The 18,374-nt window shown below is 37.6% G+C and overlaps 1 protein-coding gene across 2 annotated transcripts in view; it reads left to right on the forward strand.

Moving 5' to 3' along the window:
* Positions 1-18,374, forward strand: part of MBD2 (methyl-CpG binding domain protein 2) — a 70,362-nt gene that overhangs the window by 18,948 nt on the left and 33,040 nt on the right. For both annotated transcript variants that reach the window (XM_073006285.1, XM_007973967.3), the window contains exons 2-3: positions 594-753; positions 16,500-16,637. In XM_073006285.1, the coding sequence (XP_072862386.1) occupies positions 594-753; positions 16,500-16,637 (298 nt within the window). The remainder of the gene's footprint in view (positions 1-593; positions 754-16,499; positions 16,638-18,374) is intronic.

Consider the following 18,374-nt stretch of genomic DNA (forward strand, 5'->3'; position numbering starts at 1 on the left):
TGCTGAGTGACCTGTGGGATAGGCTGTGGCAACATGTTATGTGTTCTAGTGAACTACCTAGGGGAGCGTTATATTAGGTGACACGTGCTCTCTTCTTACAGGGAAGTTACGGAGTTCCCTGTAAAACTTTAACTTTTTTTTCTTTTTTTTTTTTTTGAGACAGAGTTTTGCTCTGGTTGTCTAGGCTAGAGTACAGTGGCGCGATTTTGGCTCACTGCAACCTCTGCCTCCTGGGTTCAAGCGATTCTCCTGCATCAGCTTCCCGAATAGCTGGGATTACAGGCGCCCACCACCATGCCTGGCTAATTTTTTGTATTTTTTTTTTTTTTTTAGCAGAGACGGGGTTTCACCATGTTGGCCAGACTGGTCTTGAACTCCTGACTTCAGGTGATCCACCCGCCTCTGCCTCCCAAAGTGCTGGGATTACAGGCATGAACCACCATGCCTAGCAGAACTTTAACATTTCTTTAAAAATATGTACAATAGAATGGGGTATCAATTGAGGGTAGAGGAAGACATGAAGAAAAGGCTTATGTAGAGACCTACAGTAAATATTGTTGCCTTTTATTCAATTAACCTTATCTTTCTTTTAGTCCAAGTGGTAAGAAGTTCAGAAGCAAGCCTCAGTTGGCAAGGTACCTGGGAAATACTGTTGATCTCAGCAGTTTTGACTTCAGAACTGGAAAGATGATGCCTAGTAAATTACAGAAGAACAAACAGAGACTGCGAAACGATCCTCTCAATCAAAATAAGGTTGGTTAATTTACTTATCGCATGTATATGCTACTTCAAAAGCTGTCCAAAAAGTATCTCACATCATAGTCACTGGAATTTTGGTTGTCCAAATGTCCCATGCATGTCCCCGTACCCTGCCCACCCTGTCCCAGCAAGAGAGAGCTTAAGTAAATTGTGCACAGTAGAAAATAGCATTTCAGTATCTCTCTAGGTCAGTGAACGTCACACTTTCTGACCCACTGGGGCTGTTTACAAAAGGTTTCTTTAGTGTTAATTGTCTGCTTTTTTTCTTTTTCCCTCAAAATCGTTCCTGTTGTCCAAAAAGTGGCAACATTTTAATGTGGCAGGTATCTTTATCTCATAGTTTATAATTACGTATTGATTTTCAGGTTCAGGTTTTGAGAAAGGGCAGTGTTTTGTTTTTGGTTTTTTTTTGACTTTTGATGATGTTGAAGATAATGAGTTTTTGGAATAATATTCTAATACTATGTTTGGATATTTTTCCGTTAGCCCTTAGCTTTATTGAGCTGTTTGGTTGATAGTTTATTGTATAGCAATTGAAGCAAATCTCATTTGAATTACGATACAGTTTGAACATTCCAAATCTGAAAATATCTGAAATCTGAAACTCTTCTGGTCACAGGCATTTCAGATGAGGTATACTTAAGCCTGTACTAATTTAATTGTGTTAAAGAATCCAATATCTTTACAAAGAAAGCTGCTTTTTCCCTGAGGACAACTAAACCTATGTGATTATTTTTTCTTAGTTTTTCTTCCTCTAAACTTCAGGGATCTGTGTGTATGTGTATTGCTACCACCATTGTCTTCACAGTGACAGTGAAAATAGTGGAGGGAGAAGTAGGGGCTCTCTTTCTTAAGATGTGACTGATGTGTGGGACTAATGGGACTCATGTAATCCCGTAAGTCCCAGTGGGCTCATTTTAGGAACCCATTGGCAGCGTAGCGGAGTAAGAAGGGCTTTGGACCTGGGAAGGCATGACTTGGTGAACTGGCTCTGCTACTTACTAGCTGATGCAGTCATGAGAAACTTTCTTAGACTCCAAGGGCCTTCGGTTTCTCATTTGTAAAATTAAAGAAAGAAAATTTTCCCTTCGCATTGTTGTGAGGAGTAAATGGGAATTTTTTAGAACATCTAGCAAAGTAAATTTGACCCATGTTAATTCCTTTGCTTTCCACACTGCTCTTTCCATAAGCCACCCCCTTTCCTAAGCACCAAGCCACCTCAGTGAACAGTGTTGCCTCGTGGCCAGCGTTGGAAACTTTCTGACCCAAGCTCTCTTCCCTCTTGTCATTTTACATTTTCTGAGGGGCATGGGGTCTCTGCTTCATACCTGTCTTCATTCGGAATTCAGCTTAAATTTGTGCAGTTTACAGTAATATAATTTCTAATAATTGATACAGAGGTCAAAATGCATTGTTTCTTCATAGCATAATACCTTGCATTGGTTTTCATAGGGACATTGGCAGGTCCTTTGTTTAGAGAGGCAGAGTGGAAAAGAAGGCTAAATTGCCTCTGTATTCCTTAACTATGGGGTGGATTTGAGTTGGTCATTATGAAGATGTTAAGAAAGGTAAGAATAGCAGTAGACGGGGAGCTCAAGTTAGCAAAAGTTAGGATCTTGTGTGTGTATAAATCACTGTGATTTCAGCTTCAGGAAACCTTTATTCTGGGGTTACTTTGCTTCTTAAATGTACAGAGAAAAATTCAGGTTTATGTTTCTAAAATTGCCATCTTAAAACACAGTGCTGGGTACCTATAAAAGGGGCTTCAGTATTTATGAAATGAAGGGTACTTTCAGATTACCGTTCTGTACCAGAACCACAGTTTAGTTACGTTAAGTGTAATGTGCAGATTTATTTTTCTGACACTTACGTTTCATCAAAAACCAAACACTAATTCATCTCTTCAGTTTGTGTGCACCTTTCTGCTCTAGCTGCGCTGGAACGCTCATCGTCCTGCACCATGGCATGCGCTTTCAAGACTGCTTGCTCATGCGCTGTTTGCTCTGCTTGGAATGTGCTTACCCCTTTCCCCTTCATCTGGTGAACTCCTACTCGTCCAAGACCCAGCTCCGTTGTCTCCATCTCTGGGAAGCCTTCCCTGCATACTCCAGGCAGAACCAATCCTTTCCTCCATAATGCTTCCCTGGTGCTTTGCCATTGTGTTTGTGACTTGTTTGTCTGCTTTAGCTAGACTGTGAGCTCCATGAGGGCAAGGACCATGCCTGTTTTTGTTTTTGTCTATGTAGCCAAAGCCTAGCACACTGTAGGTACTTAATAAATATTGCTTTATGTTTATTTGATTTACCATCCACCTCATTTCAGAAGTGTATAGTGGTAATTAATGTTTATTAAATTAATAAATATACTATACATTATTTTGGAAATGCCTTTCATTTTCATTGTTTTCTGAAGCTTTCTGCATGAATTTTTGGAGGCATGGTCTTTTTGCGTGTGATTTTATTTAGATGGTCAGAAAGTGGAGCTTTGCATTTTAAAAAATAAGTTTTCTTTGAAAGTAACACCAACAACATATTAGGTAGCTCTATAAAGCAGAAAATGTATTTGTGGCTAGTTAAGTAATAACTGTATTATGTCTTTTTTATGATAGTACAGTGTAAAGAAAGCTAAGAGCTTTAAAGTAATTAATAGAAATCTGAGGTAAGAGTGGTTGTAAATCTGGCTTCAGTACATTGTTGTGTTTGTTTTGTTTTGTTTTGAGACAAAGTCTCGCTCTGTTGCCCAGGCTGGAGTGCAATGGGATGATTTTGGCTCACTGCAACCTCTGCCTCCCAAGTTCAAGCGATTCTCTCTTCCTCAGCCTCTCGAGTAGCTGGGATTACAGGCACCAACCACCACGCCTGGCTAATTTTTGTATTTTTAGTAGAGATGGGGTTTTGTAATGTTGGCCAGGCTGGTCTCGAACTCCTGACCTCAGGTGATCTACCCATCTCGGCCTCCCAAAGTGCTGGGATTACAGGCGTGAGACACCATGCCCAGCATGTTCTGTTTTTTAAGCTCTTATCTTGAAAGAATTAGAGCTTTAATTGACAAAATAAACTTTGAAACAGGCTAAATTATAATTTAAGTAATTATAAGCTATGATTTTAACATATTTTCCACATCAGAGGTGAATTACTGGTGATGAATAATATCTTTAGGTATGATTGGAAAGATGTCTTTTTTTTTTTTTTTTTTTTTTTTTGAGATGGAGTCTCGCTCTGTCGCCCAGGCTGGAGTGCAGTGGCACCCTCTCGTTCACTGCAAGCTCTGCCTCCCAGGTTCACGCCATTCTCCTGCCTCAGCCTTCCGAGTAGCTGGGAATACAGGTGCCCGCCACCATGCCTGGCTAATTTTTTGTATTTTTAGTAGAGACAGGGTTTCACCGTGTTAGCCAGGATGGTCTCCATTCCTGACCTCGTGATCCGCCTGCCTTGGCCTGCCAAAGTGCTGGGATTACAGGTGTGAGCCACCGCACCCGGCCAGAAAGATATCTTTTTAAGAACTCTGCAGAGTGGTTTTAAATTCTTTTAGGATGGGAGAGTAGGGTGAAGGGGGCATTGTGTTTAGTCTCTACTACTATTTTTGCAGTACCTATTTCAGATATCTCAAACTCAATCTTAACCTTACCCTGAAAATCGATTCCATTCTTGATTACATTATATCTTATTGATTTTCTTGACTGTTATAATTATTTCCAACCACCACCTCCATCTCTTCAACTGACATTGTTGAAATATCAAGAAGGTTACTGAAGATATTCCATTAGGTTAATGGAAAAAGACTAGAGAAAGATTTGGAAGTCATCGGCACAGTTTATATTTGAAGTCATGAGCAGGTTTCTCAGACCTTAAAGGGAAAAGTTACAGAGCAGCATATCCAGGGGAACATTCTGTGATGACGGGACTCTTTTCAGCCACAGGTGACTGTTGAGTGCTTGACATGTGGCTAGTCCGACTGAATAACTCAATTTTTAGTTTTACTTTAAAATTAAATAGCCAGATGTACCTAGTCAGTGTCAAACAGCACGGCTCCAGAGCTTTGCCTCTCAATATGCAAACAAAAACCAAACCTTTGCTTCAAAAGCTAAATATTGTTTAGGCATTTATGTTTGGTTTTTCAAAGAGGAGATGTTGCGGGGTTTCATAGATGTGACTGTCAACATTTTTAGCAGGGAACTGGGAGGAGAGGCAAGATGATATTAAAATTTAATTGGAGACACTCTAGGATAAAGAAGAATACAGTGATTCTAAGTGCAAGAATACAGTGATTCTAAGTGCAAGATATGTTTAGAGAACTTCAAGTAGCTTGGTTTGTCACTGGAAGTTTATTTTAGTGTTTTAGATGTATAAACATACTGAATTTGTGTTTCTAGGTCTTAACATCAAATGTTTTATAAATTAAATCTACAAAACTAATAAAATTCAAGTTCCCTAACATTAATTTAATGTGACATATGACATATTTTATAAATTGCTTACAATATGAATATGGTATGGAACAAATTATTTTTTAGTTTTGCTTGACAATACTACAGGTATCTTGGAAAGGCTCAGTTCTGTCATCACATTTCTCTATTCACCCAAATTGGATACATTTGAAAATAAAGAACATCATATTCTCTTGAGTGGAATCAGTTGTGTGTTAAGTCTGCCATTATTTATTTCTCATGAATGATCTTGGTTTAAGGTGGTAGTATGTTATTGTGAGTATAAACACATACTTGGATAGGTATATGGCTGTATGCTAGGTTTTCAGTCACATGATCTAGAAAGTACTTGTTTTAATTATCCTCAACAATAATAAAATATTTTGTGGAGAGCTCATCTATCTTGGTGGCAATTTCTGTGTAGTTTGAGAAACTCAGTGGTGATGATAAGAATCAGATTTGGGTATATTGAATGGGGCACAGTATGGAGACTGGATTTGGGAAGGGATGAAACTAGAAGTAGGGAGAATAGTTGGGCTGTTGAAGTCTGGAAAAATAAAGATGGCCTGAATTAATCCTGTGGCAGAAAGTATGGAAAGGTGAGACTTGAGAAATTAGAAGTACCTGATGGTTACAGAAAGAGAATTGATGCATGCAACAATTCTGGCTTTGGTCACTTGGGGCAGGGAGTCAGGGGATAGGGGAATAAGGGCAAGTTTTGGGGGTGGAGTGGGGAAGATCGAGTTAAAATAGTTTTGTTTCTTGGACTTCCAAAATGATCTTGGAGACCCCCAGGAATTCTCAGATCACACTTTGAAAACTCCTTTGACAGTGTTTTTGTCATTGATAATGCCCAAAATAAGGACAAACGAAGTGTATCTTGTCACTCTGTAGGCCCATGGATTAAATGAATAAATGAATCTTGTAGAGAGTAAGAGGACCTTCCAGAAAAGAAATAGGAGAATCAAGAGAATGTAGTGTTACAACAGCCTGGAAAACAAGACTTTTGTTAGAGATCAGGGAGGATAAAGACTTGTCTAGCCATTGGATTTCTAAATTATGAAGCAACTGGTGACTTTACATTACCAGTTTCAATGGATAGAATAAGTCCTATTTAGAATTCCAGAAAGTTTCTGGGAAATGGGAGACTGGAAAAACAATGTGCCTGTTCTTTCAGATGTTTTAAAATTTTATTATTTGGTTAAGTGATTTGGGCACATAGTGAAAAGGATACTCAGTGAAAAATGTCTCCCTCTCTCCTGTCTCTCAGTCCCAGTCCTCTTCTTTAGAGGAAACTTGTTAATGAGGCTTTTTGTATGTCTGTCTAGAGCTTATATGCATTTATGAACATGTACACATACATGCATTTTTACCCCTTTGCACAAAAATGGTTGGACTACTGTCAAGAAACTTGAATGAGAAGTGGAAGAGAGAAGACAATATTCAGAAGAGAATGCATGATCAGAGAATGTTATGGTTATTTTTCCTTTAAAGGTTTAAAGAGGTCAGCTTGGAAGGAACCAGTAGGCAGAGAGGTTTCTAATCTGGGTGACCATGCCTCAGAAAGACCTCCAGGAACCTTTGCATCGTGTGCAATTTTTGTGTGTGTACATTTTATTGTTGAGACAGGGTCTCACTTTCTTGCCCAGGGGGAAGTGCAGTGGTGTGATCACAGCTCACTCAGCCTTGACCTCCTGGGCTCAGGTGATCCTCCTATCTCAGCCTCCTGAGTAGCTGGGACTGCAGGCGCAGGCCACCACTCCTGGCTAACGTTTTGTGTTTTTTGTGGTGACAGGATTTCACCATGTTGCATGGGCTGGTCTCAAGCTCCTGAGCTCAAGCGATCCACCTGCCTTGGCTTCCAAAGTGCTAGGATTACAGGCGTGAGCCACAGCATCCAGCCTTGTGTACATTTCTCCAAGAGAGCTTATTTTCCTCAAATTCTCAATGGAATCTGTAACTGAAAACCACTTTTTTAAAAGCAGGAGAAGGAGCTTGGCAGAAGATGTGAGGGAGTAGGTGAAGAGCCAGATCACTTGCTGCAGCTCAGAATAGGCATTTGTTTGACTATGGATTTTGCAGTTATTGAAGTAATGCCGTACTGGACTGACTTATTTCTGCCTGAGGTACTTCATGGCCAGTTAATTACATTCAGAGCCCTGTGATAGGACCCTTCCGATGACCAGCTCCTGGTAGGGCCTATAGTGTGGTAAGAACTGCCTCTTGGCTTCTACCTTCCTAGGATTCCTCCATCCTAACCGAAAACAAAGACTTCATTTATTCCACCAACATTCCTGACCTATGGAGAAAGTAAAATTGTTGCCAAAGATACTGATATCCTGTTTGTCAGTTATTAAAGTCTTGCTCAACGGAGTGTTTTCTGGTCTCTGTAGATAAAGTTGGGGACAGGGAAGGGGAATGAATAGGTCGTAGGTGATAAGTCTAGCATTTCTAGGCCCTAAAGTCCCTCCAAGGGATAAGTGCGGGCCACTGTTGAATACAGGTTTCTACTAATTGGATGCTGAAATCAAAAGTGGAAGTGAGGAGCAAGTAGCTGTTGTAGGATGATGCTGCTGCTGCTGATGATGATAATGATGATGCTCTAGACACGTGCCCGTGGAGATAGAAGTGGACAGATTCTAAATCTCTTTTGAAAATAGAATTGACTGGTTTTGCTGATGAGTTGTGTATAGAGCATAACAGAGAAAGAGTACTTAAGGGTGAGTTCTTGGTTTTTAGATTAAGTGAGTAGACAAAAGTGCCATTTACTGAGGTCACTTTAGGGAAATAATTTATGTGAGTAAATAAAATCAATTTTAAATATTCAACATTTGAGGTGCTATACAAAAACCAGAAGGAGAAGCTTTCCCCATGGAGGGAGTAGCCAGTGTAAATTCTCTAAGGAAGGATGCACTCATCATGTGAAGACAAAAAGGCCAGGTTTGCTGGAGCTTAGTGAGTGGAGGAGTATTACTAGGTGAGGTTAAAGTAGGCAAGCCTGGTAATAGGGCTGTGCCAGCCAGCATAAGGAATAGTATAGAATGCTGTCTGAGAGTTTTATGTAGGGAGAAGTATGACTGCTTTGACTGTATGGAAAACAGAGTTACAGAAGTGAAAGTCGGAGACCGGTTAGGAAGCTGTTGTATTTGTCCAGGTGGGGATGATGGTGACTTGGACAGTACTGGTTTAATGAATGAATAAAGGAAGAAAGGGTAGGATGTAGCAAAAGACCGTAGAGCTAATTCATGTTCTCTTGTTCAAAGAGCTAATTTTTCTCAAATACAGAAATATTTTTAGTAAGTGAATACATAAAGGATATTTAGCTGATATTCTTTACCTAATGAAGATAATCAGGTTATTAGCTATTAATAATAGTACTGTTCCATCCTTTTGGCTAATTTGAGTCATGTAGATATTGATTGGATAGAGATTGCTAGGATGCAAAGAGTGAACAAAAGAATGTTATCCATGTTAGCAAATGGGCTTGCTGATGAGAATGATTTGTTCAGTATGATACCAGCTTTATTATATTATAAACTAGTGCTTCAAATGTGTCTGAGTGTGATAGAACTTTTTGAGAGGGCCTGGACTTGGCTATAGTGATAATCATGAAGGTAGATTCGGAAACAGAGTTGTCCATGATATGGCTTTAACAAGCTTTGTTTAGTATGCCCAGGTGTTAACAAAACTTTTGTAGGTCCTGAAGAGTTAAGCTAACTTGTAGGCTCCAGGTTGGCAATAGAATTAAGCCCTACGGAAAACCATTTGTGTCACTATTTCCATAGTTCTCCCAATATGTGTACATAGCTAATGCCAACTGAGAAGTAAAGGAGATGATTAATTCCATATAATAACTGTCTGAGTTTGAGTAGGACTGTTCTAGGATATCTGGTTGAAACTCTCTGGCATTTTTGGTGATGTCTGTTAATGATCTTACATTAACTAAAGCTCCAGTAAGTTATTTTTCAAGCAGAACTCTTCAAAACTTGTTTCATTGATGAATTGTAATCATTCTTCTGTGAACAGGTGTAGTCCTTTTTAATGAGCTCAAAGTATAGTCCATCCATCCTATTAATATTTTAATATGCCATTGATCTCCTTTAAAAAAATCTTGTTCCCCACATAGGATATCAGACTAAGTAGATTTTCTGCATAAACATCATGGGTACCAGATAATTTTTTCTTTACTTTTTGTAAAAACCTATGAAGTTGCATAAATTAGTGAATATACTAGAAACCACTAAATTGTACATTTTAAAATGATGAGTTTTATGGTATGTGAATTATATTAAAAACTTATGAAGAATTGTAAGGCACTTTCCATTGTTGGCATTTGATTTTGTAGAAAGACATTCACTATGGACTACTGTATATATTCTCGAGCAAATCTCCAATTACTTTTTGAGAATAGCCTTGATTTGACCTAAAGGTATCACTCAGGCACACCTTTGTTTGAACCAGGGGATACCTTTATTTCTGGGAAAACTTTAACAGGTTAAATTTCTAAATTTTAATAGCATGTTCAATAACCTGTTTAGGTTAAAGAAATAACTGCTATTTATTTAGAATTTGTACCAACATGACTATATTATAAACTATAAACTTGTTTTATTAAGGGCTGAATTTTTTTCTTTTTTTAAATGACTATATATAGATGGTCCAGTCAGTGCCTGGCACATAGTAGGCACTCAATATTTGTTCAATGATCAACTGAATGAAAGCTGCATTTGTAGCAGCAGCAGCATAACATGCATTATCTCATTTGATTTTTATAAGAATCTTATGCAGTAGCTATTATTATTCTCATTTACAGATGAGGAAACCGACCTTAGAGATACAGTCTCTGCTTCTCAAATTGGAGTATCTTTTGGGGGAGTGTGTGCGTGTATGCAAAAACCACAGAATTAAAATGACACTTGAATAATATTTGGAAGTGTCAGTTTTATTTGAACATTTTGGGTAGGTAGAGCAACATTTTTACCTTAAACATGGCTAATGTTTAAGGTAAAGTGCAAAATTTGCGTGAATTTTAAAGATAAAATGAGCTAGACTTGGACCCTAGAATATGTACAATTTGAACTGTCATAAAGCTTTATTTCAAAGTCATACTGAAAAAAAGTGGTATTTACAATATTGTATAGTATAAGTCCCTGGTGTTCAAACTATGCTGTGTGGAGGCTTTACATGATATTCATAGACATCAATGGCTTTAAAGGAATCCATTTTGATATCTTTAAATTCCATATACACTGTTTCCTTCAATTGATCTGAGAATGTAACCTGTGATAGAAGTACACATTATTTTTTCTGTAATTCTCCTTTATAGTCAACCTCCCATTTTACAGAACAGCATACTTCTCACTTGTATGCAATATTACCATGGTACAAAATGTTTGATATCATAAAGGGACAGTACGAGATACTGGATTGAGAACACAACTGACTCAGGAACAGTCAGTTCTTTCCACAGGTACAATTATTTGCTTTCAACAAAATTTAGAGGACTTTATGTAGATGTTGACTGATTTTTTAATTTTTTTGATGGTTCACTGTTACATTCTATCATGTAACTCAAAAGGAGTTCAGAGAATTTGAATGACTTGGAATAAAATTCATTCTATCTACTCATTTATGTGAACAACATTTCTCAGTGCTACATTTATGGAAAAGGGACACTAGGAATAGAATTGATGCTATAGCTTGTCCCATTCTAGCAATTAGTAATACACACTTGAGAATATAAAATTGTTTAAAAAATTATTTTCATTAAGCTACATATATATATATACACACACACAATAAATTTCTATATATATAATTATGTACTAAAAATTGTAATACTTTATTTTGGTCACATATATACTAATAATTGTAATAAACCAGAAGAAATTTGTTGTTTTATCACTAAGAGCTTTATGGTCACAGAAAGTGAAATAATTTCATGATATATAAATGATCAGTGAAAGATTATCAAGTTTAAAATAGGAAATAACTTTGGAAATGGAATTATTCAAAGAGCAAAGGGAATGAAAATTTATAACCATTGAAGAGTTTGTTCATATATCAATAGGTAATGGTGGGTACATTTAGATTCTGTTAGATGTAACAGTGCATTATTAAAGTATTAGCATTTAAATTACTTCTGGTAAGTGCATCCTTTGCAACTGATTACATTAAAATATGAAATATTCTTGCTGACTTTAAAATGCAGATGGGGTATATATATTTTCAAATTTCTCATAAGGGGCAGAAATACAAAATTAATTGACAACCACTGGCTTATGATACATGTTCTTCATATGCCTCTTTATTCTCTTGTATCCTTAATCACGTGAGATCACTGGAAGATTATACAATAATTAGGCCCTAGGTGCCAATAATTAGGCACCTTTACTGAGTTGTCCTTTAAGTCTTATGTTCTTGGTTTTTATGGAAAGTCACTAAAAAAGAAAAAAACATTTGAAATCTGCTTAGTATTTGTTGTGAAGTTTAGTGCCTTTATCCATTTTCTTCTAGAGTTAATACCTGGACATTTTTTGTTTTCCTCATTACTTGGTATGCGTCCTCCTTTCTGACCATGATATCTGTGTAATTGAATGTTTCTCTCTCTGCCCAGGCCCCTTGAAAATTCAGATCCACATTTGATGCTCAGCTCTAGTATCACTACTGATCTTTTCAAACAGATATCTGTTTTTTCCTTGTCCTTGATTTTCTGTTTTTAAAAATTAATTTTTGTGTATTTTGTCCTTTGGGAATGTACAAATGATATATCTCAGATACTTATTGGAAAGAGGAAGTAAAATTTTTAAAAATAAAGATTTATTTTATGTTCCTCCCTGCAACTAGGGGGATAAAATAGATCCTCAAGAACAATACTTTAAGCCTAATATACACATTATAAAATTTATTACATTTTGATTTGAGGACTAGTCTGTACATAGATTTTTCAAAAGTTGGAAACTTAGTTCTGATATTAGAATGTGTTTGCCAGTTTAATTTTGTAACAAAGAATTTCCGCTTCACTTTTTCTTATATTGAAGTTATAAGAAGATTGCATATACATAAAAGCTTTAATCTTGTCCCATAAAAAAGTGTCTGGCTTTTAACTCCAAAGTTGATGGTAGATTGCTCCTTTAGATTCTAAACTAAACTGTAGAAAAAGACACACAACTGGGCATAAATTAATAGTGACTCAGGGCAGTCCTCAGGATAGAGGTAATAGAATTGACGGTTTCTGGGAAAACTAGTTAGTCCAGCTTTACAGATTACTCAGCTTCATGTGATACTGTTTTAGAAAACCAAATTAAAGACATTCTTTCTGTTGTCAGAGCTTCTAGGCCAGTTAAAAGGAGAAAAAATCCTAAAAACCAAAATAAGATTGAGTGAAGAATAATGCAGCATATTTTGAATAATGTCTCATTCTGTACCAGTGGGGAATGAACTGTCTCATTAGACAATGGAAGTTAGTTGTATATCTTAAGTATTTTAGCCAGGCTTTTCTTTTAATTTTTTTTATTGCACAGAAACATAAGTGAATGGAAAAACGTCCATCTTACCAGTGTAGCATCAATAGCATCAATAGTTTGACATATTCCATGCTTCCTTCCAGTCTTCATGGATTCAGGATTCATAGTTTAAAACAGTTTAGAGTAGTTCCTGCTGCCTCCAGTCATCCTTGGTTAAGAATGAGAATCTCACAGGTTTGAATATGTTTACTCATGCAGACAGTTGCAAATACTTCTCTGTGTCTACTGAGTAGACACGTGATGCCACCTTTGTTCTAATACCAGCAGAGTATATCATTCTTTATTAAGAACAAAGTCCAGGCGCAGTGGCTCGCATCTGTAATCCCAGCACTTTGGGAGGCTCAGGCAAGCGGATCACGAGGTCAAGAGATCAAGACCATGCTGGCCAACATGGTGAAACCCCGTCTCTACTAAAAATACAAAAATTAGCTGGGTGTGATGGCGCATGCCTGTAGTCCCAGCTACTCAGGAGGCTGAGGCAGGAGAATCGCTTGAACCCAGGAGGTGGAGGTTGCAGTGAGCCAAGATCGCGCCACCGCACTCCAGCCTGGCGACAGAGTGAGACTCCATCTCAAAAACAAAAACATTAAAAGCCAAACAAGGTATCATTTAGTGATACATATTGATTATACCTAATTAGTGACAAGAAGTTCCCTCTAAGCATTTATGTGTGAAGCTGCTTAAGGACTGAATATTGCCTGTTGTCATTAATAGGTTGGATGACTTCATTTAGGGCCTCCAAATGGTCTAGATGTCATATATCAGAGGTGTTCAAACTTTCTTTGCATCACAGAATGACCAGGAGAGTATTTAAAATGCATACTCCTGAGCCTCACACTTTGTAGAGTTGGCAACCTAAGTGGTTACTTTGCAGCTTAGCCAAATTTGCACATTTTATATATTTTTTGACAATCCATAAAGATAAAGCTAAATACCTTAGAAATAATACTGTTAGAGTCATGTAAGATGAGTATATCTTTTAAAGGTAAGCAGAGACACTGGGGGAAAAATGAGATAAAGGCATGACAGGATTGCCCAATATAAACAGAGAGGAGGGCTGTGTTGTGTGGGGAGGTGTAGAGGTGAGGACACATTTAATAGTGAATCTAAAGAATACTGTAATTGTAATAGTTGTCAGATTATTGTGAGGCTTATCTTTCTAGGCATGCTGATGTTCTTCAAGTAGAGGTCACAAACTCAGTGCCTATAGGGCCCAGACAGGTAATGCAAATATGAGTTGTTGAGGAATGTTGCAACAGGAGACCCTGAGGCCACTACTGGACAGCCATTTCTAACCAGTCACAGCCTATTGTTGCCAAACCAAGTCCAGTATTTCTAGATCTTTCAGTTTTTAAGAGAAGCTAGAATTCTGGATTTTATATGAAAACTCTAGATTTTTAGGTGCTGACTTAATTTATTAAAGGCACTAAAAAATGAACACTCATCTCTGGGTTGGACTTGATCCACCTGTGATCAAGTTGCAATCTTTGTTGTAGAGCTGTGCTTCCCCAGGTGTGGTCCCGGGCATAGCAGCATCAATAACACCTGAGACCTTAATAGAAATGCAAATTCCTAGGCCTTATCTCAGACCTGCCGAAAGCCCAGTGCCAGGGGTGAGACTCAGTCATCTGTGTTTTAACAAGCCCTCTGGGTGATTCTGATGCATGCTGTTTTGGAGCATGGAAGTTGACACTACAGTTTCTATGTGGGGTAGTAGTAAAGTTCATCAAATATCCTGTAAATATCAAAAAATATATCAGATGTATTTTGTTTTCAGGTATATGTAACTTCATCTTTTTTCCCAGAATCTCAGAAAACACAATAATTGTGTTTTCTCCCTTTTCTTTCTTGTTAAGAATATTGCAAATTAACTTAATAGCAATTCTGGTCACATTTTGACCTCGTTGGAACACATCTTAGATTTTATTGATTGATTGATTAAAACTAGGTAAATAAGTTATGTCGCTTTACGAAGCTTCAGTGTTAAGTCTCCTTTAAAAGTATTAAATATAATATTCAGTAAGTCCTCACTTAATGTTGTTGATAGGTTCTCGGAAACTGACTTTTAGCCATATGATTTGTAATGAAACATATTTACTCTAGGCTAATTGATATAAACAAAAATTAAGTTCCTGTGGCATATTTCTGGTCACAAAACATCCCAAACTTCTAAATAAAGACCAAAACACTTCTAATGATAAACATTGAAATTAATGTGAGCTCTCCACACGTTTAAGGAAGATTAATATAAACAAGATTATTATTCACCCACTGATTCCAGTTCAGGGTCGTGGGTGGCCAGAGCCTCTCCCAGCAACTCAGGGTACCAGGCGGGGACCCCACCCTGGAAAGGACCCCTTCCCATCACAGGTTGCACTCACGCTTGCTCAGGCTGGGACCATAGGGATGCACCACTGAACCTAAAGTTCACTCATCTTTGGGATGTGGGAGGAAACAGGAGTACACAGAGAAAACCCAAACAGACCTGGGGAGAACATGCCAACGTCACACAGATGGGCTTAGGCTGGGAATGGATTATTTTTTTCTCATCATTGTTATAACAAAATGACATTGAACAAAACGACATTATTCAAAGACCTACTGTATATTAAAAATAAGGAACATCACATTTTTCTAAATTGAGTTCTGTTTGCTGGAATTAGAACTACCATTTCTACTTACCTATTTTTATATAAAAGAGGTTAATTTATGTGGTTTTATGTAAGTCTGGCCTCCTAATTGCTGATCAGGTTGTTTATATTTTAATGCCCAAGTATGCCAATATTTCCCTCCATTCTCAGAATGTAGAAATGGTTGCTATCCTGATTGTTATCCTTAAAGTTCTTGGCCAGGTGTGGTGGCTCACACCTGTAATCCCAGCACTTTGGGAGTCTGAGGACTGCAGATTGTTTGAGTCCAGGAGTTTGAGATCAGCCTGGCAATGTAGGGAGACCCCATCTCTACAAAAAAAAATACAAAAACTTAGCCTGGTGTGCGGTGGCACGTGCCTATAGTCCCATCTACTCGGGAGGCTGAGGTGGGAGGATTGCTTGAGCCCAAGAAGTCGAGGCTGCCGTGAGCCATGAGCCATGAGGCATGCCGTTGCGCCAGTCTGGGCAACAGAGTGAGACCCTGTCCCTAAACAAACAAACAAAACCCCAAGTTCTTTTTTTTTTTTTTTTTGTATAAACCAACCTTAAACATATTTGTTCATTTAAAGTCACTAGTACCTTGCTAATCAGATACGAAATTTATGGAGAGAATTTTCTTACACTTAAAAGTATACAAAAAGCTGGCCAGGCGCGGTGGCTCATGCCTGTAATCCCAGTGCTTTGGGAGGCCGAGGCGGGCAGATCACGAGGTCAGGAGATCAAGACCATCTGGCTGACACGGTGAAACCCCGTCTCTACTAAAAATACAAAAAATTAGCTGGGCATGGTGGCGGGCGCCTGTACTTCCAGCTACTCGGGAGGCTGAGGCAGGAGAATGGCGTAAGTAAACCCGGGAGGCGGAGGTCGCAGTGAGCCGCACTCCAGCATGGGCGACAGAGCGAGATTCCGTCTCAAAAGAAAAAAAAAAAGTATACAAAAAGTTTTTCATTTATTTTGAGGAAACTTCGTGCATGTGTGACGTATTAGGTGCTTCAAATGTACTTTAGAGTATTTAAAATGCTGCGATAGACTGAGAAGTTTGGAATAATTTGATTTAAAGTAATAGATATTGAATTTGTAAGAAGTCATCTGCTTGTGTTTATGTAATTTTAAATAAAAATAAATTTATATTCACAGGGTAAACCAGACTTGAATACAACATTGCCAATTAGACAAACAGCATCAATTTTCAAACAACCGGTAACCAAAGTCACAAATCATCCTAGTAATAAAGTGAAATCAGACCCTCAACGAATGAATGAACAGCCACGTCAGGTAAGGATCTAATTCTTTCTCCAATCTTATTTTTCAGAAAAATGCTGGTATTTTTACCAGACATAATTCAAATAAATTCTGGCTAAAATGGAGTGTATTTGGAAAGAAAATTGTTTTATGTCCTAGGCTATTACATGAATGCTGGAGTATGCAAAATTTAGGTAAAATATTTTTAAGAAAATACTTAATAAGTTAATTAAGAATGAATCTAATTCATAATATGGACTAAATTTTTATGCTTTTCGTGTGGTAATATACATCAGACTTGGTTCTGCTAATCTTAGTTTTTTAAAGATTATCTTTCCAAGGATAATATTTCATAGAAGAATGAAGCATGTAGTTCGTGTTGCTTAGTTTAAAAATATTTTCTATTATTTGGAAGCTAAGACTACTTTTTATTCTGATTTCTTATTTTGTGAAATCTGTCCCACCCCTTTTGAAAAACAGAATTAGATAAACTTTGTCAATCTGGTATATTGTCCTGTGACTTCCATTTTTGTACAAATTCAATTTATTTTTCTCTTTCTTTATTGCTTCAAGCTGTATTCCACTAGAATCTTTTCTTAGAAAAAAAGCATTACCTGAAAGGCCTCCCTGCAGCCTATTAATGCCATATATCCCGGGGAGGGAGACTGGACAAAATGCTTAAACCTTCCATGTAACCTTGCTTATTCACTCCCTAAATATGGTCAAAAAGCCTAGGTAGTTCATGAATTTTTAGTAGCAATTGGGGTGAGGGAGTGGAGGGAGAAACATCTGTGCGTTTTTTTCTCTCCTTTCTCTGCCTCCTCCCACCTGAGTCCAGCTAAGGATTAGAAACACTGATTTACCTACGACGGTTATCTTTTGCTCTCATATTCCCCTTTTAGATGTCTCACTCCACCTTTTCATTTGAATTTTGTTTTTCACTAGTCCTTCAAGTGTCTCATCTCCAGACTTCATAAAGGATTGGGCCAAAACTTTCAGACAGTTGCTCTAGAAGAAACTACATAAAGAAATTCAGTTCCCACATCCTCTGTAGTGTTTTTTCCTCTTCAGGTGAGCCAGGAAAACAGAAGATATTTGGAGCCACATTGGATCAGCATCTTGCTATAGATGTCTCAAGATTTGAAGTTCTAAACTTGCTTTACTGTTGGTCCCCAAGAGATTCAACAGGGGCCATGTAAGTGTATCACATCCAACATAAAAGATGCGTACCTGCATGTGCCTTTAGCCTCTTGTCACCACTTAGGTTTTCTTTGGGCCATTCAGCTTTCTGTGTGAGGCTTTTCCCTTCTGTTTTACTACCACACCCAGTGATAGTCACAAAACCACAGGAAGTTGCAGTATATTCATTACAACAGGGAAGGAATTCTGGCATTCTGAACTTTGTCCACCTTGATAAAGCCGTTCCCTGATTGTATTCTTTCTCAGATACTATCTAAAGTCTTGAACATCTTGTCCTTTGACTTTTTGGTGATTTAAAAATCATTTCCCCACAAAGATATTTGTTAATGGAAAATTTTGAAAGTATGTAATTTGGTAAAACAGATTTGCTTCAAAAATTCTGAAAGATAAAGAAGGTGGAATGTCATCTTTAATTAATAATATCATTCCACGTTGGAAATTTGAGTTCTTTATGAGATCAGATAGTATTTAATAGATTTGATCCTCATCTTTTCTTTGCCAAATCATTCTCAATATAGTCTATAAACCCAAATATTTTATTTAAAGATCAACTGATTAGCAAATTCTGTC

This window comes from Chlorocebus sabaeus, chromosome 18, assembly GCF_047675955.1.
Source record: "Chlorocebus sabaeus isolate Y175 chromosome 18, mChlSab1.0.hap1, whole genome shotgun sequence".
Taxonomy (NCBI): Eukaryota; Metazoa; Chordata; class Mammalia; order Primates; family Cercopithecidae; genus Chlorocebus; species Chlorocebus sabaeus.